This window comes from Neospora caninum, chromosome XII, assembly GCF_000208865.1.
Source record: "Neospora caninum Liverpool complete genome, chromosome XII".
NCBI lineage: Eukaryota > Apicomplexa > Conoidasida > Eucoccidiorida > Sarcocystidae > Neospora > Neospora caninum.
The window spans coordinates 911,870-936,108 of NC_018398.1; the positions used below are offsets into that span (position 1 = coordinate 911,870).

At 58.0% G+C, this 24,239-nt stretch overlaps 2 protein-coding genes across 2 annotated transcripts; both read right to left on the reverse strand.

The window, feature by feature from the left end:
* Positions 1 to 2,292: 2,292 nt before the first annotated feature.
* Positions 2,293 to 12,477, reverse strand: NCLIV_061420 (uncharacterized protein; the record flags this gene model as incomplete). The annotated part of the gene is made up of 9 exons (XM_003885694.1): positions 2,293 to 3,625; positions 3,972 to 4,799; positions 5,181 to 5,768; positions 6,242 to 6,798; positions 7,141 to 7,322; positions 7,708 to 9,252; positions 9,553 to 9,731; positions 10,191 to 10,384; positions 10,693 to 12,477. 9 exons carry the CDS (start codon positions 12,475 to 12,477, stop codon positions 2,293 to 2,295), a joined length of 7,191 nt encoding a protein of 2,396 aa, XP_003885743.1.
* Positions 12,478 to 17,063: 4,586 nt separating this feature from the next.
* Positions 17,064 to 23,258, reverse strand: NCLIV_061430 (conserved hypothetical protein; the record flags this gene model as incomplete). Its single annotated transcript, XM_003885695.1, has 7 exons — positions 17,064 to 17,102; positions 17,567 to 17,637; positions 17,959 to 18,972; positions 19,228 to 19,456; positions 20,187 to 21,623; positions 22,217 to 22,651; positions 23,112 to 23,258. The coding sequence occupies 7 exons, from the start codon at positions 23,256 to 23,258 to the stop codon at positions 17,064 to 17,066; spliced, it is 3,372 nt and encodes a 1,123-aa protein (XP_003885744.1).
* Between the last annotated feature and the right edge of the window lie 981 nt (positions 23,259 to 24,239).

Consider the following 24,239-nt stretch of genomic DNA (forward strand, 5'->3'; position numbering starts at 1 on the left):
AAAAATTAAGTTTGTCCCCAAAGGGAAAATACAAAAATTGGTTGGAAAGGTTGGAAAACCCTAAAAGTTTACTTCCCGAGTGGGGCGGTAAAACCCTTTTTAAAGAAAGCATTTAAACGGTGGTTAAAAAAAGGGAATTGGTTTGGGAAATTAAGGAGTTTTTTTTTTAAAAAAGAAAAAAACCCAGGTTTTTTTTTTTTGGGGGTGAAAAAAACAAAAGATACCCCAGAGAAGGCCGGGCAAGGGAATCCCAATTTGGGTTTGGAAAAAGCGGGTTTTTTAACCCTTTTGTGGTGAAAGGTTTTTGCGCTCAAATGGGGGGGCAAATTTGAGAGAAAAGCCCCCAAAACGGGTGAACTTTGGGAAAATCATTTTTTGGGGAATTGTTAAAAAAGGGTTTGGGGATTTGCTTCCTCAAAAAGAAAATTTGTTTTCCCCGGGGGGGCCTGTGGAAAACCCCGGGAAATTTGGGACCTTTTTGGCCAAAAGAGTTTTTGGAAACCGAAAAGGAAACGTTTTTCCGTTTGCAACCCGGCACCAAAATTTTCTGCAACCCGGGGTTGCACGCAAATTACAATAAAAGCCTTCGGTAACGGGGTTGGTTAGGGGAACACCCGGTTTCCCCCCGAAAAATGGGGGGTGGTCAAATTCCCTTTGAATTTAATTTGGGGGGGAAATGAGGAAAAAAAAAAAGGTTGGGCAAGAAAAAACCCGGGAAGCCGGGTTTTTAAAACCCCCCAATGTAAAATTCCTGGCAAGGGAATGCCTCGGGGTTGGGGAAAAGCGAAGTGTTTTTTGCAATGTTTGAAACAATTTCCCAAAGGAAAATTTGCCCGGGAAACGCCCCTTTCCTTTTCAAAGGTGGGTCCTTTGACCTTGCCCGGAAAAAATTGAAAAAGAAACCTGAAAAAGGATTTTTTTTTTTTTGTTGGGCCCAAAACAAAGGGGGAAGGGCGCCCCCCCCCCCCCCCCCCCCCCCCACCGCTGGCGCTGCGCGCCTCGAGCTCTCCCGACGCGTTCGCCAATCGTTTGACACAGTTTCTCCCGAGGTAGCGACGCGATGTATAAAAACCTTGTTCGCGAACAGCACACACGCGCGCGAACGCGGCCTCGCACGAAAAAACACTGAAATCTCACAGACGTTTCTACATACAACAACGCGCCGTTCCCTATACACATCTTGGCCCGCGATACACATGTGGCCGGGGGTCGGACCTGTCACACACACACACACTTTCCCTGTTTTTCTTGGCACTTTGTTTCGGTGCCAAACTCGAAGAGAGGCAGAAACCGCCGGCACGTCCCCCGCGGTGTACACAGAGAACGGAAGCGCGCGGCGGTCGGCGCCGAATGCGCTGTTGCTCACAGGCACGCACAGAAACAGTCGCTTCGTTTATTTCGGAGAACGAAGAGACGCGAGACTCCACAAAGAGAAAAGGAACAATCACACACACGCACACGCACTCCCCCCGAACGCCACTGCACACAGTTCGCGGCCCACCAAGTTCCGTAACGGCGACATTTTAAAGAGTTTTTGCATCGGACTGAGGTAGATACACACATTCACGCATGCACGGACGAACTAAGAAGCGATCCCCATGGCAGACAGGAGACGCTCTCTCCCTGTGGGCGGTGATGGATATGTACAGGCACTACATAAAACCTTTGACGGAGAAGGCACCTTGAAAAAAGACCCGTTCGTCGCGTCGAGAGACGTGAGAGTTGACAAACGGCGATTCCTTCTCCACTGGCACACTGCTGGACCGCGACTGGGCCGCGGGCACGCAGCGCCTACCTCTCTTCTTCCCTGGCGTGCGTTGTTTCCTCCGGCGTACTCGAGCACGCCCACGCCTCTCTCGTTTCACCCTACTTTGTCCCCTCCACACAGTGCGGCTCCACCTTCCCACCAAAGAGAGAAGGCTCGACGAGATTTGCGTTGCATCGACCGCCGGAGAGAGGCGACGCTTCATAACGGCGCTTAACGCCCGCTCGCGAAACGTGCACGCCCAATCCACGAAGTACCCGCAAGCTGCGCCCGTTCCTCTCCAGGTTTCCTTTTCCTGGCTTCTGTTTCCCCTGCCGCGCGCCCTGTCGCGGGTCCCCGCCGCAAAAACGGCCGCTCTCTCCGACACCCCGCTTCGCGTGTGTGTCGCTCGCGGCTGCCGACACGCGCGTCCACCTATACGTCTGCCAAGCGTCGACCCCGTCTCCAGGTGCGTTGTTGTTGAGACCGTGCACATCTCCGCGGGCGCTGCGAGAGCACCCGGTTAACCCTCGCATGCAGACTGGACTCTAGGCCGGCACGTCGCTCTCCACGGTCGGGCACGAGGCAGCCGCTGTCACTCGAGGCGTGCCGCAGCGGGAGGAGCGGCGGCTGCAGCCTTCTGAAGGTTCTGGTTCGCACTTGACTGTTTTTTCCGGCGTCTCTTCAGTTCCCGAGCGACGCACATCCCCGCCGCTCGACGGGAAGCTCTGGCCGCGTCGCTCGCCGGTCTGCTTCGTTCCGCCTGGCCCTAGGGCTTCGCCCTTCACATTCTTCATCCCGGAGCTTCCCGCCTCTTCGTCCTTCTGAAAAGCCGGCGTCCCAGGTCCGCTTTCACTCCCGCGCCTCAAAGCTTCGCCCGCGCCCGCGCGCGTCTTGGGTTTCTCCGGGGTATCTCCACTGGCCGTGGTCGCCGAGGAGGTGCGCGGCGTGGCGACGCGCTCGTCTTCGCGGCGCTTTCCGAACTCTTGCAAGTCTGGCTTCGTCTCCTCTGTCTCGCCCTGGCGTTCCGCATCGGAGCTCCCGTCTTTCCCCTCCGACTCGCTCACGCTGGTGGCCGCCAGCTCTGTTGCGGGGAACGACTGCGGCTCCGCGTCTGTCTTCTCCCCGGATTCGCACCGCACCAGCGCGGCTGCTCCGTCCTTGCCGAGGTCCTCTCCTCCGTCCGCAGACTGTTTCTCTGCGCACTCGCAGCTTTTCGGCAAACAAATCAAAGCCGCCAAGCTCGTCTCGTCCTTGTCCACAACACTCTCGTCGCCTGAGTCAGTCCGGAAGCCCCCGACGAGTCGCGGCTCTCCTGCTGTAAACACACTCGGCGTCTCCACGTCCCCAGATCGCCCTTCGTCAAATCCCGCCGAGAAGATGATCTGGCCTGCGCGCGCATCCATTTCGTCCTGACTCTCGTCCTCCGCCTCCAGCTCCTCCAGGTGTCTGTACAGCAGAGCGTCGGTGAGGACGTTCCTCTCGTCCAGCCACGGAATCGACGCGCGACACAGTTGACAGACCAGCCATCGGAGCCGCGGAATCGAGCACTGGTGCGGCATCATCCCCTGCTTGATGCACGGCTCAAAGAGCGCCAAGAGAGGCGCGATCTGCTCGCCTCGCGTCGCCGCCCGCACCTTCGCCAGGTAGTGCTTGATGACCACCACCTGCAGAACGACGTCGATCTGCGCCGTCGACGAGGGATACGCCATCTCGTCGGTCCCAGGCCGCGCGTCCCGGCCTCGCTCGGACTGCGGCCGCCGTTCCGTCGCGTCTCGCGCGCGCCGAGTCCACGCGCTCTCGAGCGGCTCCGCTGACTCAGCCGCGGCAGGCGTGGCGAGCGACGCCCAGCGACCAGCCCCGCTGAGCTTCACGACTACGCTGAAGCAACGCACCGCAGCAGACGAGCGCGAAGAAGTGAACAACGTCGCGAAGAACCACACACGCTTTGAACAGCCGGCGTTTACAAACCAGACCGCGAACGCGCCACACTCAAAGAATGGGGAACAGAAACTCGCCAACGTTTCGCGCACCCGTGCACCAGCCGCGACAGGTGCCCCGCCATACGGGCTGCGCGTCCCTTTATATAAGCGCCAACCAACAAACACAGCAACGCACGCCGTTCACGCGTTGATACACATTCCTGTAGAGGCCGCGCGACGGCTTCGACGCACGGATCGTCGAGCCAGAGACGGAACCACCGCCGCAGTGGAGCTTCCGAGCTTACCTGTACAAGTCGGACAGCAGGACGTCAAGCGTCTCCCTCGCCATGGCAAACTCGAGATTCGGGGGTACACCTTGGCCCTTGCTCGATTGGGCGCCTGGGCTCCGCGAGCTCGCTTCGTCGCCGGTAAGTTCGTCTTCCTCCAGACTCACCGTTCTTCTGTGGAAGAGCCGGCTGCCACCCTCGCCCCGGCGCGCGACTTTCCAAACTCTGTCCGTCAACTCGTCGAGATCGAGGTCGATTGCTTTGGCAACCCGTTCCAGCGGCGTGAGGTGTACAGACACCTCACTGGAGGAGAGCAGGACTTCCCGCTCTGGAATTCGCGACGGCGCCCCGCGACTGTCCTCGCCACTGCATCCCTGTCGCGCTTGCCGACTCGCTGCTTCGGCCGCGTCGCCGCGCTGCCCGCCTTCCTCGCGCGCCACGAACTTTTCACTTCCCGAAAAAACCACACCGCCGCCTACTGCACAGTCTCGCCGCACCACCTGCGCGAGGCCGTCGGCAGCCTTTTCTCCGCGTAACGCTTCACTCGCTCCCAGTGTCAGTCCCCTCTCGACTTCCTCGTCGGCCTTCGCGCGATCCAGGCCTGGAGCCCTGTCCCGTGGCCCACGGTCACCTGCGAACGCAGCGGTTGCTTGAGACGCAGAGGCGCGGGGCATCCGGCTGTCGTCGCCCGTCAGAGAACCCATGGCTTCCTCGGCCATCGCTGCTTTTGTGCCCAGCAGACTGCCTGGTTGCCCAGGAACGAGCGCGTGGTGGCGGTGCTTGACGCTGATTCCCTCGTGGCGCTCCGCCTCGCGACGTGCGCGAACAGCTTTCAGGTACGCGTTTCTAAACACAAAGCAGACGAAACGCGTTGACCAAGACGGCCTCGTGCACCGAAGACCGCTCTGCATGGCCACGTATATAGAGTTTGGGAGAGACAGTGTACCGAAACCAGGTGGTGTGATGGAACTTTCGCACACCCAGTAAAAGAACTCGGGCCACGACTCGAACTCGGCGGTCACCGCGCACTCCACCACTCCCTGTGCTCTCCTCGTGTTCTCTTCTGTCCCCGCGCGGGGTTCGCGGATGCAACGCAGTGACCCGTCCGGCGCACGTCCTCGCCTTTTCCCTTTTCCTTTTCGCCTACCTCCACACATCGTGGGCCGTTCTGCCCACCCTCTCCACGGCTCTCAATCCCCGCTCGTTCCGTCCACCTGTCTCTCTCACCTGAATCCGTGTTTTTTGACAGTGAAGTAGCGCCGCGTGCGTTTGCCTTGGATATGCCAGCTAGCCGCCCAGGCTTTGTAGTTTCCGTCACGCTTGTAGTAGACGCCGCCGATTTTCGGCAAGCGAATCCGCTTCGCTTTCGCGCCGTCGCCTTCGCCTTCCGCGTCTTCATCCGAGAAGCTCTCGTAGGCGTCAGCCACGATGGAGTCGATATCCAGCGGAGACTGCGCCTCATCCATGCCTTCTTCGTCGCATGCAGAAGCCCCCACGCCGAGACCGCTTCCATGCGGTGTAACCGCCCCGAGGGTCGCCTGCCGGCTCTCGCCCTCCATGCCCGGCTCTTCCTCTTCTTTCGCCTTTCCTCCCCTCGAGGCGTCCACGGCCCGCGACACAGATTGGCCCATCTCGTCGCCTTTCGCGCAGAACCACGCACTTTCCGGCGGACTCGCCGTCTCGCGCTCTTCCAGAACGTCACGCCTTGTCAACGCGTGCTCGGCGTGAATGAGGGGAGACGGCTTTTGAGACCCGAGATACGACGACGAAGACACCGTCTCGCCAGTCGCCGGAGAGGCGCTCAAAGACACCAGCCTGTGGAAACCAGACAGACAGGCGCGAGCGGAACGGCTGTCGACCACGCGAGACGCGCGCACCCGGCCTGAAGGCGCGGCAAACAACAAGAGTCCACGGCGAACAGCCGCAACCGACTGCTCGGAACGGAGCAGCACCCTCCAGAGATAACACGCAGCTGAGAGCACGGTCGAAACCTAGGCACCCGCCGAACAAAGTGGGGTACACCCCTGGGATCCCTACACATGTGGAGGCCGCGTACGCATGAAGCCGATATACACACACGAAACGCACTGCGTGCTGAGGGCTAAATGGGCACACTTAGACACGATGACATGCGACGACACCGCCGTGCACCTTTGCGTTCCCGCTGGAGAGCGCTCTCTGCCTCAGAAGGCGGAGCGATGCCCACAACTGAGCCCGAAGCCGTTCGACCGCGCCCAGAGACACATCGCTCTGCGCGCCTCGTCCGTTATCTTCCTTTCCCAACCTACCAGCCTGGTCGCCCCGTGTTTCGGCTTTCTCCCTTGACGTCGTCGCTTCCTGAGATTCGCTCGGGCTCCGCGCGTTCTTTCTCTGGGTCTCCGCAGTTGTCCGTCAACTTCCCCGCGCTCGCCACGCCGACACACTGCTGCGGCCACTCGTCCTCCGCCAGCTGCATGCGTTTCGAGTGCGCCCAGCGCCGGACGTTTGTCCACGAGGCCCCGCCGTTCAGCCACGTGAAGACATTGAAGAGACGTCGTTTCGACACAGTCCCCTTCTCGCTCGCCTGCTGTCCTTCTCCCGCCCGCGTGGACTCGAACGCGAGCGCTGTGCGGCGCTCAGGGTCGAAGAAGAACGCGCGCGGCAGCGGAAAGGCCGAGACCAGCGCCACGGCTTGGCGGCGCGCCTCCTCGAAACTCGACTCCGACACCGGAAACAGTTTCCGGCCGACGAATCCCAGGCAGGCAGAGGGCGAGGGTGGAGACAAGGCCGGTCGCGCGTAGTGCGCAACCCAGTACCGACCAGATGCACAGCGCGCGTACGTCACACCCAAGACCTCCTCGTAGTCCTGAACAAACGCGAGAGCACGCAAAACGCGTGCGCCTGCGCCTGACCGTAACCTGCCTTCTGTGGCTTTCTGTGTGGCGAGAGCTGGCGGACGCTAGAAACGCGCGTTCTCTACAAGTTCGTGGCGAGGCCAAACTCGTGAAAACGAGGGAGAAAGGCAAGACGGTCAGACGACCGATGATGGCAGGAAGGCACAGAGAGAACGCGTCGGAGAGGGGAGGAGAAACAACGGAAGAGACACTCCGACGCCGACGGCGAAAAGAGTCCACAGGGGAAAGCCTCATCCAGAGGTGAATAGGCACACAGAGAGGCCTCCTGGGATCCAAGCAAGTCGGAAACTCACCGGAATTCGCGGGTAGTCGATGGGTTCGTCTTCAACCTTCTCGGCATCGCGACGGACGCACACGGCGAGTGCCCACGCCTTGCGGAACCCAAGGCGCTTGACGCCAAACCACTCGCGATGTTTCTTCTGTTGCGAATGCCACTGACTGATCCAGTACAGTCCTTTCCGATCAAAACAAACGCCTGGCGCAGGAAACCGATTGACATTCCACAAAAGCAGCCACGTAGACAGACGTAGATGTGCGTGCATGCGATTTGCATGAGGTTTTCTGCGTGCGCACGAGCAGTCCGAAAAGATGCTTTGAGAACTCACGCACGAAGAAAGCTGTCATACGCATAAGCATGAACATCTGTAGGTAGATATTTGGAAGGCGTACGAACATTTTTGGCCTGGTTGCAGGGACAATGTGTGAACTGGGGACAGACGCGCAAGGACGGAGACAGCTAGCTGGGCACGACCCCCGCCAGAGACCCGCCAGCCTGCGACTAGCGCTGAAAGAGTAGAATCCCACGAAGCGTTAGGCCTTTAAGCCCCTGAGTGTTCGCGCCTTGTGTTTGTTCGGCTTACCTCTAACCTTTGGAACCTGATTGATGAGCGGCATGACTGCGTCCAGGTCGACGGCCTCGAAATCGAGGGTCTCCAGGTAGTCGAGCAGTTCCCATTCTCTGCTTGTGAGGTGCGTGAAGGCGTGTACGTCGGGAGTTGCGAGCTCGTCGTCTCTGTCCAGAGCCTCGTCAGCGTCGAATCTCCTCTCGGGTTCCTCGCCGCCAGCTTTCTCGCCAAGCCCCGCCACGGGCGCTGGGCCACCCTCGAGCGTCAGAGCTCCTGCTTTGGGTGTCTCGCCGCTCTCCTGCTCCCACGCTGGCGTTTCGCAGGACGACGGGGAGTTCCAGAAGTGCTCTTTGCCTCTCGGACCCTCGCTCCTGGCCGTCTCCCGGATCTCTCGACCGTTTCTGCCCCAGGCGAACGCAGCGACACTCGACCGAGCCGCCTCGTTCACGCGCGTTGTTTCCTCGAAGCCAGCAGCCCGTTCGCGAAAGGGTTTCTCTTCGGCATCGGACGCGTCGTCTCTTGCCTTCGCGTCCTGTCTCCGTTCGTCGCGCCCCTCGAAGGCAGACTCGGGACTACGCGCGGCGAAGACCTTGCAGGCATCCGACCAGAGGGCCAGGCGCTCTCCATCTTCGCCAAAACTCCCGCGACGGAGCGACTCCAGCAGCGCCTGCCGCGCGTGAGTCGACAGGGAGCGCAGAAACTCCTCGACTTCTTCGGCGACATGCGGACTGGCGAGGTCCGCACTCAACGCCGCTAAACCCCGACACGCGGGGGAAGGCCCGCGCCGCTCGTTCCTAGCTTCTGAGTACGGGTTGGGACTCGATTCAAACGCGCTCTTTTCGCCTCTCTCGGCTTCCCTACCGCCTCGTCGCGACGCCGTGGAAGCTGCGAGAAAGCCTGGGACTCCGTCGCCTCCACGACCTCCCGCGCGGTCCAGCGATGTCCCCGCGTCCTGCGTTGGCGCGGGGTGTATAGACACCGGCGCGGCCGAGCTGCTGGGGTGTACGCTATGCGGCTGTCTCGAGTGAAGATCCTGAAACCGTTTGCATGCGCTGAGGTTCCCGGACGGAGGAGATCCGCGACCGCCGTCACTGCCTGGCGACAGGTTCGCAAGCAAGCTCTCGACAAGACCGCGGTATGCCTGCGTCTTCCCGCTCTCCTCTCTACGCTCTTCCTCGTGGGCGGGGCCCACAACTGACCGACTCTCGCCGCGCACACTTCGCAGAAGCGACAAACAGTCCGACAGCGAACTGCGTCTGCTGGCAAGTTCCTCGTCGCGTGCAAAGTTGGCCTCGCGGTCTTCTGAAACGGTGGACGAGAAGGCGCCCATAGAACCTGCGGAACGCGCCCTGGCCCAGTCGGCCGGGACAGAAAAAGTGTCGCGAGCAGGCTCCTGCGCAGCGCCACGAAACGGAGCGGAGAACGCGCCGGAAGATCGAGCACCAGACGGTGACCCACCGGTCTGTGCGTTCAAACTCATCTTCATGCGAATCGCACACTCCTTCGCTTTCGCGAAACCGTACTTTTTGATGCTGAAGCACCGCTTGTACTGGCGAACCCCTGCACGCGCATGAGCAGCAGAAAACGCATCTTCACACCACTGTACATACGTGTACTATGCTCCCTGCACAAATCCATGTATACAGTGAAAGAGGGAAGCACGGAGCCTGCCGATAAGGGCGAAAAACTACGATGCAGTGCATACACCTATGCACATCGACTCTGCACGGAGCTCGAGCACACAGAAGGACACGCGACAATACCCCAGATGACTGCCCAGTAGGAGTCGAACGCGGGGACACAAACTCGACAAGATATTGATACGAAAATAGGCAGAGAGAGAAAGGAAAGGTCCATTACCATCATGCCAAGTGGCTAGCCAAGCGCGATCTCGAGAATCATAGCGCACGCCTGGAACCGGACAGGAGGTGTCCATGATTCGCGACTTTTGACGCGGATTCTCCGTTGCCAGTGAGCCGGGGATCCTTTTCCGGTCTTCTGCATGCGGCTTGTCGCTCGGCTCTCCAGAGAGCGACGACCTGTCAGGGTAAGCACAGCATGCAAAACGCAGATGCGTAAAGTTCCTCAACAGGAATCGGTTAAGGCGAGGGAATAGGGAAAAGGGGAAAAGCCGGAAGGTGGAGGATGCCAGTCTACTGCGTTTCGAGGGATGGCGGAACACATCATGCAGTCTTAAGCAAAAACGAGACGTGCTCGAAGACGTTCACACAATATACAAAAGTATATGGGTATAAGGCACGCTTGGAACAAACAACACAGAGCTCCCACAAGGTAGCAATTGTTCGTATCCGAAGAGACGCAAACGCAGGAAGATCGGGAAGAAGCAGAAACTGAGAGAAGACAGAAAACGTCGGGCAAACAAAGTCGAAGCCTCACTTTCCCCTGTGAACGATCCATCCAGGGATCGGTTGCAACACACCCGCAGGCGAAGGACCTGACCATTCCGATGTACATACACTCCAGGGGTCGGCACCCACCTAAATCGAGAGGCGTCCACATTGCCTTCGCGCGACATGGCCCGGTCACTTGGCATTCCCTCCGGTTTTGCTTGGTCGCTGATGGCAAGTCCCTGTTGTCCACGCCGAGCCTCCTGGCGCTCGTTGTACCAGCGAAGGGCGAGCATTTTTGCGTGTTCGAATCCGAACTTGGCGACGCTAAACTTCCGGTGGATCTGCAACAGGTACACCGCGGGACGGGGCACGGAAGGTAGCTGTCGACATCAGCTATGCACTACGAAAACCACGAAGGTGTGCGCACATCTCTGAGAGCAGGCAGGTGTCTGCCACGTGACCGAGCCGCAGATGCCCGTTCCTGCTCGCGACCGGATGTGCACAGTCGCGCTGGGGATTTTTATCTGTTTCGTAAAGAAGTGTGTAACCGTCGAGACACCTTGTGGAAAGTCTGCAGATACCGAGCCCTCCCTTCTGCGCGTGCTTTTTTGTGTCTTCCCCCAGTCAACGTGTGGGCAGAAACGCTTACGATGAAGCCTCCGGATTCCTCCTCGCTGGCGGCGACCCAGAAGCCAGCCTCGCCTACGAGGTCGTCTTCCCCGCCCCTCTTTCTCTCCAGCTGGCGCAGGAAATAGAGGCCCCTGCCTCTCGACCAGAAGAGAGTTTCTGCACCTTTCGGAAGCGACGCAAACGCCCGGCCGTCCTCATCCTCCGCCTCTTCACTTTGCAACTCCTTGTGCGGCCTCGAGACACGCAAGACACCTTCCGGACCCTCCATCGCTTCTTGCACGTCTGCGTACGTGTACGGTTGGGGCTTGTGTGGCACATTCCAGAGACCCGGAAGCGAGGAATTGAGTTTCGAGGGTGGAGATCCGCTGGCCTGCTTGGAGTCAGCCGACGGCCAGGCCGTCCGGTGGGCGGGCAGCGAATAACGAGAGGATGCAGCGTAGTCGCCACGTCGCGAAGATGAGGCTTCCCGGGCCGCTAAACCGGTGCGAAGGTCGTCTCTGAAGTCTCTGGCGCCTCGGCTCCTGTACCACAGCTGGTACGCCTCCCTTCCTGCAGCGTCTCGCTGCGAGCTAAGAAAATCCTCTGCCTGTGTCAGACGCTCGTGTCTCTCGCCATTCTCGCCAAACACCTGAGACCCTACGGGTCCAGCGTCGAGTCCCCACCGCTCCCGCAGTCTCTTGTGGTGATCGAGGGCTGCTCGTTGCTGGAGATACACCCCAACTTCAGTCGGTGACAGGTTCGGAGGTGCGAAGGCAGACGGCGGGAAACGCTGGCGCGTCCAGGAGGCAGCTTTCAAGTCTTCTGGCGACTTCCCCGAGATGCTTCGCATCCCCCCCAAGATGCGCCCAAGCTCACGAGGAGACACGCCGTGCTGGCGACACAGTTCCTCCAGTTCTGCTCGCGAGAGGTCTGGGGGGGACGAACAGGCCGCATCGCTGCGCTCTGTTGTACAGGCACCTGCAGGATGACTACGGCCTGCATACGGCACACTGCATCCCTGGCGGCGACCATTCATTTTCTGTTCCGCCCAGAAGGCGTCGAAGGCCTTCTCCAGATTCCACAACTGCTTTGCGCGGTGGTAGTCCGATTGAGCCGGTGGATGCGAAGAAGAAAAAGAGGCCATCCCGAAAGACTCCCCACGGCTGTCTGCTGGCGACAGCGCATGCGCGTCCCTGATGAAATCCTTGTCGTCTGTTCTTTCTCTGGAGAGCAGCGCTGGCAAGCGACTGCTCGATGACACAGCTAAAAGATCCGCAGCATTTAGGGGCCGAGAGGATCTTCCGGGAAGGGAAGAACCGACTGCGTCCCCACTTGCCGTTCTCGCCATTTCCTCTTCTGAACTGTCGGACGCCGTGCGCCGCTCACGTAAACGCAAAGGCGAGTCCGAACGGCAAGAATACGCAGCCTTCTTCCGAGAGACACCGTCCATCCTTTCCTCGTCGCCGCAGGAGCTCGCCACCCCCGTATCCTCATCGGAGGCGTGCTCTAGTCGCCTCTTGTGAGTCGGTCGTTCCTGTCCGGCAGACTTGCCCCAGCTGGCGCCGGAGTCTCCGCCCTCCCCGCTTGGCTGCGTTTCATCGCGAGAGGGTGAGCAGCTCCGGGAATCCCTGGAGGCTCCGCCGTTTTCCTGGCTCTGCGATGCGTCCTGAGACTCTTTCGACGACGTCGGACCGTCGAAATCACAGGCGTCGCCGCTGCCTTTGTCGTCGACCACCCCTGCAGGTTCGCCTGGTCCCGCGTCCTTACCACTCTCTGCTGGCGTAACGCGCCCAGCGCTGTCCTTCGAATCCTTTCCAGGGTCCATGGTGATGGCCGCGCCCGAGAAGAGAAAGCACCATGGGGAGAGGGCAACACAGCGAGAAGGGACTACGCCCGAACCCACCCGTCACCTGGACAGACACTCTAGACACAAACGCGTGACTGCACGCAGCCAGGCAGGAGCCCCACGACGAAGGGAATGGCCGTCGCACGCACCGCTCTGCAGAAAGTCGTGCGTAGAGCTTTGGCGGAAAGCCGGCGTCCCTCTTTAAGAATATTTTCCAAACTGGAACTTCACACACGTCAGAGTCGAAAAGCCGAGTCGAGGGGGAAGCGGCAACGGGAGGCCGGCACGGCGGAGGCACACGGCAAACCGCCCGGAAACTAACAGGCAACGAAGTGTCTATACACGGTCCGCTGTGAGACACGCAAAGCAGGAAACAAAAAAAGGGGGATGAAGACAGGACACTGTTGGGGAGCGTCCCCGATATAAACGCCTGGGGGCGGGCGAGCGAGCAGATTCTACGTGCAGCACACGGCGAGCTAACTAATTCTCAAACGCCGTCCGTTCCCGGAAGGAGGCGTGATCGATTCGATGTACATGCGCGAAATGGACTCGCTTCGACGTTTGAACTATGAATGACACGACAGCTGATCGAGAACAGGAACAAAAAACGAGATCGACGGGTGCGGTGCGCTATGTCGCGTGAAAACTGTACGACCGTATCTAAAACGGGTTCAGAAAGGGTGCCAGAACATCAAACAGCGACTAGGACGATGAACGGAGCAGAAACGACTTGCGTGTTTGCACGTAATGTCTCTTGGCAGTTTCCAGAGATCTCCCTCAGAAAGGAAGCCAAAGCGACGCGGCTCAAAAGAAATACGAAAAAACTCTTCAAACGCTGGCCCCCCACCCCTGGTTAAGTCGAAAGCTGCACAGGTCTTGTGTCGCTATCTGACCGAAACGCTCTAATTACTGTTGACAAAACTACGAGTTGTTCAACGGGAGGAAACAGTTTTCCCAGCGGTCAACCCTGTCAACGCTTTTGAGACGGCGATCCCTTAGCCAGACACTGTGGCGCGTTTGATTGCTGGGTCGGCAAGTGCCGGGGAAAAACGGAAGGTGGTTTTTCAAGGGAACTGCCTCTCCTCGCAATGGTCGCCCGTCGGAGGACGTTGAGCACGTCACCCGGCACCGGAGAAAGTCGAGAGTTCTTTGGAGCGATCAAGGCGAAGCGCAGATACAGTCCTCCCAGGTGCGTATTTGCAAAGGAGCCCGGCTATACAACACACCTGGGCCGTGGAATAGCATACTTTCTCGGCAGGGCGGGCGAGAGAACAGTGACACGCGACGGCTCACCGGCGCCACACCACGCGCACATACGTGATCGGCGACCATATACACGGCGCCCTGGGGACGTCCGGGAAGCGGCACATGCCATGTGACCGATCCCACGGCACTGACACGCCCGTGGTTTCTCCTCGTTGGGAGAAAAGACGAATGCTGCGTGGCAGACAAGGAACTAGTTTCGCCTCGTGTCGCAGGCGTGGGACAAGAAAACAGTTTTCTCTGGAGCAGAGCAAAAAAAGGAAAAGAATTGCACACCGCGGTCCTGGGGAGCGGGGAGGCGAGGGAGGGTGTCCCAAGGATTACGCTGAAAGGACAAATGCAGCCCCTTTTCTCGCGCCCGGCACTACCAGTACTGTGTCGTCTTCCCTGACCAGAGGGGGTCAAGGCGCTGGCGTGTCGCGCTGGCGAGCGGCCCGGGGTGACAGGGGGGGTCCGCGACGCACACGCAGACTCGGCGGTTACCAGCAGAGACGCGAAAAAAGAATAGACGCCGAAATAACTGGCGAAAATGTGGTCTTGCGCACAGCACAGAGATTTCTGCGCTTTCCGCAGAATGGCGCCGCGCTCTCAGCTGTACGAACACCTATGACGCAACACAGCGGCCCAAATTTACACATCGCAGACCTTTCGTGGCGACCCCTGTGGCCCCGCCTCTTTGTTTGCCGGGGAAAATCGCGGATCTTCTTCGCGAATTTCCTGATTCCCACTGTTTTTCGAACGCGGCGTCCCTTCCCAGGTCACAGCAAGAAATCGGGCCAGAAATCCGGGAACGCCGATTTCCCCACGAGGCGCAGAGCGGCACCAGTTCCGTACAGACAAGCAACCCGCGGAGTCGAGAGAGGCAGCGTCAAATGGCCAGGGGAAGCATGAGCTAGCTGAAAAAAGATAAAAAATGGCCGCGTGAAGGGAAGCGAGGGGCCTGCTTAGATGGGGGGTGCACCCACGCCTTTTCTCCGCGAGAAATTCCGTGCCTGCTCTCTCGCACAAAGGCGCTCCTTACTGTCCGTCTGACAGCGCCACATCGCTCAGTCCACCAACGCGCCCCGCCAGTTGCTAGGCGGCCGGGCGCCGAGTCGCGCCCGCCACAGTCGACGTGTTTGGCGACGCGCTAGGCGACAGTGACAAGAGCGAACGGCGTCCAGCGCCCTTGCGCAAGGAACCTCGCAGATACCTACGTACGCCTTTTTTCACAAGCACAGAGACCTCTGCTCGCAGAACCGCCTGCGCGAGGTTGCAGAAAATGACGCGGCAAAACTTTTGAGCGAGGAAAATGGACAAACGAGAGTGGAAGCATCCAGAGGAAATGGGACACGCCAGAGAGCGCTGCCAAAGCGACGACTGGCTACACTCTATGCTACGGAGAGGAGCAAGAGATGATGAGTCGATGAACCGAGCGGCTCTCAAAGGCGAGGGATCCGGCGGTCGCCGCGACACCGTCTCACCGCAAGTCAGAAAGCCAGAATTTTTCGCGACGAGCAGAGGGTCAAGTTTCCGCAACGGTGTCCACGGCTTTTTGCCGCGCCGCGCGAGCCGTAAACTCGGAAACGCTCACCGGACCCAGGCATGGCTGGGTGGGTCACCTTTTTCTGGCTTTCTACGTGAGAGCGAAACGAAAAACTTGGGCTGCGGCGCTGTCGCTCGAGGATAGGTCCAACTTGCGGCAAGTGTGTCCGTAGACAATGCGAGTCCAATACGACAACAAGGGACCCTCAAATCTGCAACTTGTTTTATGCCGGCAATCAAGTGTTAATCTTGCCACGCATACAGGTTTCACGCACCCTTGCCATTTTTGCTGGATCATTCGAAAGAAGGCGCAGGCTCTTCCATGTCTCCTGGCAAGCGCGTATTTTCCGGTTTGGGTTAATTTGGAGCCGCTCCACCCCGGACATGAGCGCTACGAGTACCACTCGCTCGGCGACGGGCACAGGTCTAAAAAATCACTTGACAACGTGACTGCAGGCTCTGTTGAAATTTCTGAGGCAGGTGACCCGCATGCCTTGCAGTCCCGGCATCGGAGGCTACTGTCATTTTCTGTGCTTCGCGTGGTGCAACGCCCTCCGACGTCAGAGAAATATGTCGAGAGCGCTGAAACGGTGGTGTTTGCGTACGCGAATCTGGTGGCTCGGTCAGACATTCAGAAAGAAATTTTCCTAGAAAATAGGATCTCCATGTGGCTTCCTGTTCCTCCGAGGAATCGAAAGTAACTTGTCTTACAGTTTTCACAAGAGATCAGTGCTTGCACCTCACAAATTTATTTGCCGCATTTTCCCGTGTCTTGCCATGCTTTGGCATCTTCCCCTGTCCTGGGCGCAGTAGTTGCCACAGTTCAGACCGAAACATCCCGGCCACAAGGTAGATCCGTAAGCGGCTTGGCAGGAGAAAAAGGATGTAACTCCTGAAGGAAGGAGAACCCGGGCACCATTAGTAACCGTTTGAAGCGTACAAATAACGTATTCTGCGACTCGGTCCCTCACAGCGCAAAGATACTTGACCTAGTCCCCACTACCTGCGACAGGCAACAACTTAATCGAAACCGCACTAACGGTGATCCTTCTGCCCCCGATAAACGCTAAACGAACGTGCTTCATTTTCTCTCTCGTGCAGCACCGAAGTACTCTGCGAGCAGCTCCAAATGACCCGACACGAGCGAAAAAAAGGTGGTTGACCCAGAGGCAGAGTGGCGGGGTAGTGCGGTAGGCTCAAATCGTCACTCGACGGATTCCTTGCACGGGCGTCTTGCAGTGTGAGATCAGCCGTACATGAAGTACCGGCGTTCCGTTTGGTGAAAGCGTTTCCCTTAAATCTGAGGGACGCAGCGGGCTCATGGTAGGACATGTTGAGTTGCCTTTCCGGTGGCTTGCCATTAAACCTCGTTCACCGCACCGTGGAGCACGAACTCCGAAACGCAAACCTCCACAAAGAACGCGCCGGTCTAGCGTGGCGCTAACGCACAAGAGCCGTGTTGCTTTGAGTAAAAAGCCTTTTGAGTCTTCACACACGAAAGACTTTTTCGCCTCCACCCAAGCAAAGGCCATCCCCACCCTCACGTGAATGCCTTCCACGACTGTTTCACGTAGACCACGCCGTTTCCTTCCGTCGAAATGATCAACCGCGCTCCGAATGCAGTGGCCTTCCTCTCCCTCACTGAATGCCAGCTATTTGGCGTTTGCTTGTCAAGTCTGACTCGCGGTTGCTCGAGGACCAACTCCATGTTTGCATTCGCCGTTCCGGCCATCGGACAGAACCCTCAGCGCCTACGGGGAAAGGAAACCGTAACGCAATCAAGGTTCCGACGACAACGTGCCCATTTTTGGTAGCAGCTAAAGAATGAGAAATCGTAACAGAGACCATTCCTTCCCCTCGCCTTACGGTTTAACGTGGGTTATAGATACTGACACAAAATTTCTTGTCCTGGTGTGACCTGGCTTTAAATTTGCCAGCTTCAGACTTTTGTAACGTATGCCGTCCGACGGCTCAAGGATATCGTGCATTTTCGAATCTTCGTTGGCTCTCAACACCTCGAAAATGTATATGACATTCGTACCCAGCCTGAATCTGTCCGGTGGTTCAAAGAAAACAGATATTCGTTAGGGACACATCGAGAATTCCTAGCGGCCTTCTGAAGAGCTACAGGCAACAGGCGCCTACGACGTGGCCGACACAGGTGAATGGTTCGGTATTTTATAATTTCTATGTGCCGCTTGAAAGTGCCTGCGCCCCAGGAGAAAGCAAGAAATTCGGAAGTCATTTGCATGGACGTTTCCAGAGACAGGCTTGAACTTACAAAGACCGCCGCTTCCCTCGTAAAGGGATCCTCCTCGTTCGTGTGGACAAACGACGCGAGCAATGGAAGGGCTGCAGTCACCACAGGCCAAACGAACTCCAGTTTTCAATAAGGCGTCTTTCAGGATTCACCAAACGACATCAGGCTCTCCTCTTCCTCGAATCGGGATGCCGCCTGACCTCCGCTAACCGCCAACAAACTATATATATATATATATATATATATGCATCCCTGTGCGCACTTAGACTCTGAGGACTGCGACCGGCCAATGACCAGCGGCATGCGGCCACCGAGAGAACATCCAAACTCGTGTCCGTACTCAGTTACTTCAAGAGGCAGCTTTAGGAACCGAATGCGAAGCAACAAAACTTCTCGTGCGTTTGTCGCCTTACCTTGGGCATGCAGTGCAACTTGCTGAGTACGGGGGGAGTCGACCAGAAGATTGGCGAGCGCACGCAGCAGCACGCCGCTTTTCACGCTTCGCTGCAAAAGACCCCAGATCATCACGTCGCCTTCTTGCGGTTTTACTTCGACTTCCTCAGCTACGGCGGGCTCCGACGTCTCTCGATACGCTGTAGACGAGTTGTTCTGCGAACGGGGAGCATGCTGTCCCCGGCCTGGCGCGGTAGCGTGCAACCCATCCAGTGTTTCACTTGCCTCTCCCGCCTCCCTCGAAGCGGTACACTGCGTTCGAGCCCCGTTCTTCTCCGAGCAGTACAAGAACGCGAGAAGGCGCTGCTGTTGACTGAGACGCAGGAGCAGCACAATCGCGTCGGCCAACGCTTCAGCCTTCGCCTCGACAGAGTCGTCCGCATGCGATTGCATCTCACCACGGTCTTCAGCGAGCTCCTCGTGCGAAGTTCTTTTCCCGCTCTCCAGATGTTGATGGGAGTCCGCCTGAGTTGCGCGGGTCACCCCACACTCCCTTTCCCTTCTTTCGCCCTGTCTCCTCGCCTCCAAAGCCTCTGCCCGCGCAGCACAGACTCCCAGAAGAATGTTCTCCATCAGGAGGAACGTGTCGGCCACGCGCACCCAGTGAGGTACGCTGGATGCGGACTTGAACAGATCTTTCGCCGAGCGAGAACCTTCGATGACTGTGACTCCGTCCCCCTCCTCGGCGGCCTCCGCGGGGCGCGCGGAAGGTTTGGGAGGCAGAAGGCCTTCTCCGTCTCGTTTGTGGACTCCCGCGGGGTGTGCTTCAGACTCCGGCGCGCCTCCCTCATTTCTGTCACTGGACTCAGTGAATCCTGGACGGCGTCTTTGGGTTTCTAGACTGTGCACGGAATGCGTCACTTTCGACGCAAACGACAGAATATCGAACGGCGGTCCGATGGCAAACGTCTCTCCAGTCCGAACGTCTCCGTTCCCCAGACTGTTGCCGGCCAGCCCTTCGACCGCCCTGCTTGCTGGGGAGTCGCAACAGTTCGCACGCCCACCGCATGAGGAAGGATGCTCTCGTGGCGTCGGCGAGTGCACGCCAGCGCACGCGCTCTGCGAACAACATTTCGGTTCGTGGGCTGCAACAGTCGAGGCCGACTGCAAACTGCCGGACAACGCAGCAGACGCTCGCGGACACGGGAGGGGAACACCTCCGGTAGCCGCCCCGCAATTCATCAGACGCAGCAACGACAGGAAAAAAAACTGAGGGAAACTGGACGCACCTATCGGGCCAGCGCGTCCCTGGTCGAGGGCCGGTTCGACGTCTGGTCGCCTCCCGCGCTGTGCCCCATCCTCAGTCTTGACGTGGCCAAGTGTCTCCCGTCCTCCCCCGTCCTGTGCCCACTTTTCCGTTAGCAGTCGTCCACAGTCTCTCAGGCGTTCTCCGGCTTCAACCGCGCGACGAATCTGACCGTTCATGAAGGCGTAGAACGCCGCGCTAGCGCTCAACTTCTAGAAACAAGACAAGGGAAGCGAACGCACCCATTCCGAAGAAAAAAGTGAAGCCGGGCAAGCGACTCTATCGAACGCGAGCGCACAGCGACCAGACACGGCTGCCATCTACACACTTGATGAGGCCTGTCTCGAAACGGAGTTCTTCGCGGTGTATCCGCAGGCAATATAGCCGCCGAAAACAGCAGGAACCAAGCATATGCTGCCACGGTCAGCGCTGTTACAATTCCCCCCATACAAACGTGCCGGCACACCGGCTTTTCGCTAGACAGTTCTCTCGATAGGACGAAGATAACGCATTCAAGTGTATGCGGAGTTGTCAGTGAGCTGCGGCAGCCGCGCACCCCGCGAGAAACTCACGATTTCACACCTCCGTGCATGCGGCAGACACGAATGCCTGACTGAGATCGGCTGTTAACTCATACGAACTCCTCAGAAGCGTCCACTGAAGCTGCGTGAGCTCACACCCAGCAAAGCCGTGTCTCTTATATGCGGCCCCCGAGGCCGTTGAGTCCTGTCCGCCCGTATGAAAATGTCGACAGGCGCCTTCTGCACCACCTCTCGGTACAGGGCTACAGGACAAAGCGCGAGTTTCGTTCATCTAACCGGCAGATCACTCCTTCGTACCGTCGCCTTTGTCAGGAAGTGAATCCTGCGGTTGTTTTCTTTCGGGGTAAGCAAGTACGCAGAGAGCAGGGTATGTTGTGGATTCGGTTTCTCCGCTCCCTACCATTCGCAGTGTCATCGGCTTTGGCGAGTAAGTACCATTCGCCCCAGCGCCGCTCAGCTTGTCGAGTGTAGACTCATCTTCTCCTGTGTCGTCCAAGAGAGCGTCAAAAAGGACCAGCAAAAACTGAAGCAGTCCGCTTTGGCCGACTCCCGACAGCTTCTTGCTCACGGCCTTCTGTAAGTACACCGCGCGGCACGGTCGGTCGCAGAAGGCTTGAATCTCGTCATACTTTTCCCCCGTTGTCTCTAGCTTCTGCAGGTCGTCCTCGGCCGATAGTTGAGAGAGGCTCGGCCCTTTTCCCGTCTCAGGTCTGTGAAGATTCAAGCATCTTTCAACAGCCGTCTTGCCAACCTTCTGCTCCGCCGGCCGTGGCGGTGCGAGGAGGAGGACAGCGAAGCGTTCCAAGGTGTCAATAGAGAAGTTCGCCTGGAGGCTCTCCAGAAACCGAAAAAAGAATCGGCCGTCGGATTCTCTGTTCAATAACTGAAGCACAAACAGCATCGGCCACTCCAGGTGTTTCGTAGATATGTGCTGGTCGGCTTTCTGCGCGTGCAACGACGTCGTTCTGGCGTCCGCCTCCCTCTGGTTCCCTTGGAGTGGGGCTCTCGTCGCCTCCAGCCGTGTTTGATGACCGTCAAGTTCCCCATGTTGTCGTTCTTGACCAGGCCCATTTGATTGAACAGTCGCTAAGTGAGATGCGTCCTCGTTAGCTGCCAAGATATAGAGAGCCCCGAGGAACTCGAAAAACCGGTCGTCTCCGCGCCCAGAACAAAAGCGTTTCTCCTCCGTGTGCAACCCCACTTGGTGATCAGTGTGCCCCCTGCTTTCAGGTTTGTCAGTTTCGCGTTCGCAGTCCCAAGGTCCGTTCTGTCCGGCGGCATCGCCTTTCGAAGCCTCGCCGCCTCCTGGCATCTGTGCGTCCAAGGCGACGCCACGTTTATTGCCTGTCTCCTGTTCTTCGCTGCTCTCACCCTTGAAGAGTGTATTGAGCAGCATGAAGGCCGGGGCAACTGACGGAGAGGCAAGAGCCAAGAGCAGCAGAGGCACGTACAAAACTTTCTGCTGTACAAACACCCGAGCGCGGTCATTTCGAACGGACAGATTGCTGAGAAACTGGAGAAGCGATGCCGTCACCCCTGTTCCGTCGGTTTCACACTCCAGCCTTGCATGCACGCAAACGCCGCCAGCCTGCACATCTGCTCCATCCTTATTTGCTCCGTATTGTTGACTGCCTGTCTGTGTCGAAGAAAGTTGGCTGGCTTGGAGGCGCCGTGACTGAGAATCCCCCGGACGTGGTGTACCGCGCCGCCCTTGTTCTCGCTCGCTTATCCTCTCCGGCGAGGCGTCTGCGCGGACAGCAGCACTCGCTTCCTCCCCACCACCTTCTGAGGTAAAGCAGCGACAGTCGGGAGGGGCGTGACTCAACGCCTCGATAAGCTGCAGAGATAAAACGCGACAGAAAACGTACACCGTTCTCCGTCACCACCCCTTCTTACCAACATGCAAAGGCATATATATATATATATATATATATATATATATATATATATATGCATGTGTTGGGACTGCAGATGTATGCGCACACATAGGCATGTAAACCGATAGAGGTACGCATGCAGCTGTGATGTTTGTATGGTCCAGGCGGTCGCCTGGCAATCTCGAAAATCTCGTCGAAAAAGGATTCGGTCTCCTTGTTCAGGAAGAGGCTTCCAAACATAGTTTGGTTCCGAAACCCGACTCTCCATAGCACGGCCATTCCGACAGCTTTCACCCACGGTTTAACTCGAGTCGGAACGCCTCTAGCGTTTTTGTCCTGTCGCAGCAACCCCCTCGGGAGAATGTATCTGCTTGCATCTGCTTGCCAGCAGGGCGGTTCATCATGGGAACGCGACGCCTCACTCCGGCACGGGAGCTGCAGAGACAGGCCGCGGGGAAGCTGTTCGAAGAGCTCGAGAAAACAAGAGAGGTGACCATGCCCATGCACGCCGTACCGTCCCCTTCCGCCCAGAAAAGAAGACAGGGGTTCTTACCACGTGTAAATTGGAGAGAAACAGTTCGGCGCCGCCGAGAGAAAGAATAACGTCTTGTGCGTCTCGGCCTTCGACGCAGAGATTTCGCAGAAGGCGGAAAAGGACCGACAGCTCGCCGAGGAGCGCGAGAGGGGAGTGCAAAGTCGAAGGGTCATGCAGGCTAGGGCATGCAGCGTTTCTTCCCGGCGAGGATGGCTCCACTTCTGCTTGAGAGCAGGAATCTGAGGGCCTGGCATCCTCAGCGGGGAGCGCAAGAGGCGCGCGTTCGCTTGCTTCACTTGTCCTTTCCCGAACCGCTCGCTTTCGTCTTCGCCGAAGTTCCTCTTGACTGCGAGCGAGGACGTGGAGCAGGGACGCGCCGAACGCGAGAAGCTTCGAGACCGCCGGCGGACTCGTTGCAGCTCGGCGGCGCCAGAGGGGATCCGCGACAGAGCGCTGCATTAAAAAGAGGAGTTTCCACAAGTGGAGACGGGGGAAAACCAAGGAAAACGAAGGTGTGGAGCGCCGTTCGGAATGAGCATCTATGACCACAGAGCAACGGCGGAGACTGCACAGAAGCTCACAGGAGAGACGGACGAATGCGGGGAAAAGGCGTGAGAAAACCTAGCAGTCTCAGGAGCAGGTGGCCTGTTCGCATACAAGTCGGTGAGCGTGGAGCCGTTTGCGTTCAGGCAGAGATCGCGCGGAGGGAGCTCGAGGAGAGGAGGAGGCAGGAGAGAGTGGGGCACAGAGGAACTGGAGAGGAAGGTAGAACTCTGGATGGTCGCACCTATCCCCCAAAACGGCACACACAGTGCACACATGGTGGGGGGTGCGCGAGGAGTCCGGTTCTTTGGCGTCTGACAGAGGGTGGCGAAGAGAACGCGCTTTTCCCTCGCTCTCAACTGTTCCTTACCCGCAGCAGCGCTTTCAAAAGTGTGTAGCTCCCCGGGAGAAGCTCTGGTACATCGATGGCCTCCGCGGGTTTCTCGTCTCCGGAGATTCTTCTCTTTTCTCCGTTCCGCGAAGAAGAAACGAAGCAGGATCGTGTTTCAGAAGCCATTGCACCGGTCTCTGTGGCCGCTCACACGAGCGACAAAACTCAGACTCCCTCTCTGATTTAACGAGCACGGAAATCCTAACGAAGCTTGACGAAGCACACAGAGCGCTCCTTGAACCATATATTCATATACACATGCATGGACGGAGGACAAAAGGAAGGAAAGAGGCAACTGGAGTGAAATAGCGAATGGGAAATTCACACGCATGGGACGGGAGCTGGCGAGGAAAACAACGGGAATGGGAAACGCCAGTGAGAGCGCGAGAAAAGAAGAAGAAGAAGAAGAAGGCTATGCTTCCGATGCTAGCTGCCGGCGACTCAACGAAGGGAGAGGCACGAAGAAAGAGTCGAAGTGAGAGGGATGTCTCTCGCGCTTCGTCTGTCAGCTGAGAAAGATCGTCCGTGGCCTTTCTGTCCCCTCTCCCCCTCTCTCTCGAATTTCCTGTCGTTGTGTGGAACCAGCATGGAGTTCAACAGGAATTTTTCTCGCGCAAAGAAGCCTTCTCTGTTGAGTCACGAGAGACGCTCAGAACGCGCTTACTGACAGGTCGACTCTGTGGGTGAGGTCTTTCTTCTCCATTTCATCTCGTTTCCTCTGTTTTCCTTGCTCTCCATCGGATGTCTGCTGTTCTTCTCCTCTGCTCTCTCTCTCTTTTTGTATCATGTACCAACGGCCGGTCGCCCTGGGCTGTCCTCGCGGGTCTCTCTCCCTCCAGAGCGCCGTCGCTTCGTAGAAAACGAAGAAGAGAACTACCGCATCAAGAAGACTCCTTGGCGGCGTCTGTGGGTAAGCCTGTCGAACGGAAGGGAAACGAAAACCTACTCTTTCTCGAAAGCTCTGCCCGAGAAAAGGAGGCTCCGATGAACGCTTGAGTCAACGAGACACCCTGAGAAGCGTCGCATCGCATCGCCGGGGAAACGCGGGCGGGAGGCCGTGTGCATGCAACCTGTAAATTTGGGGCATCCATGGAGACACAACTCCGC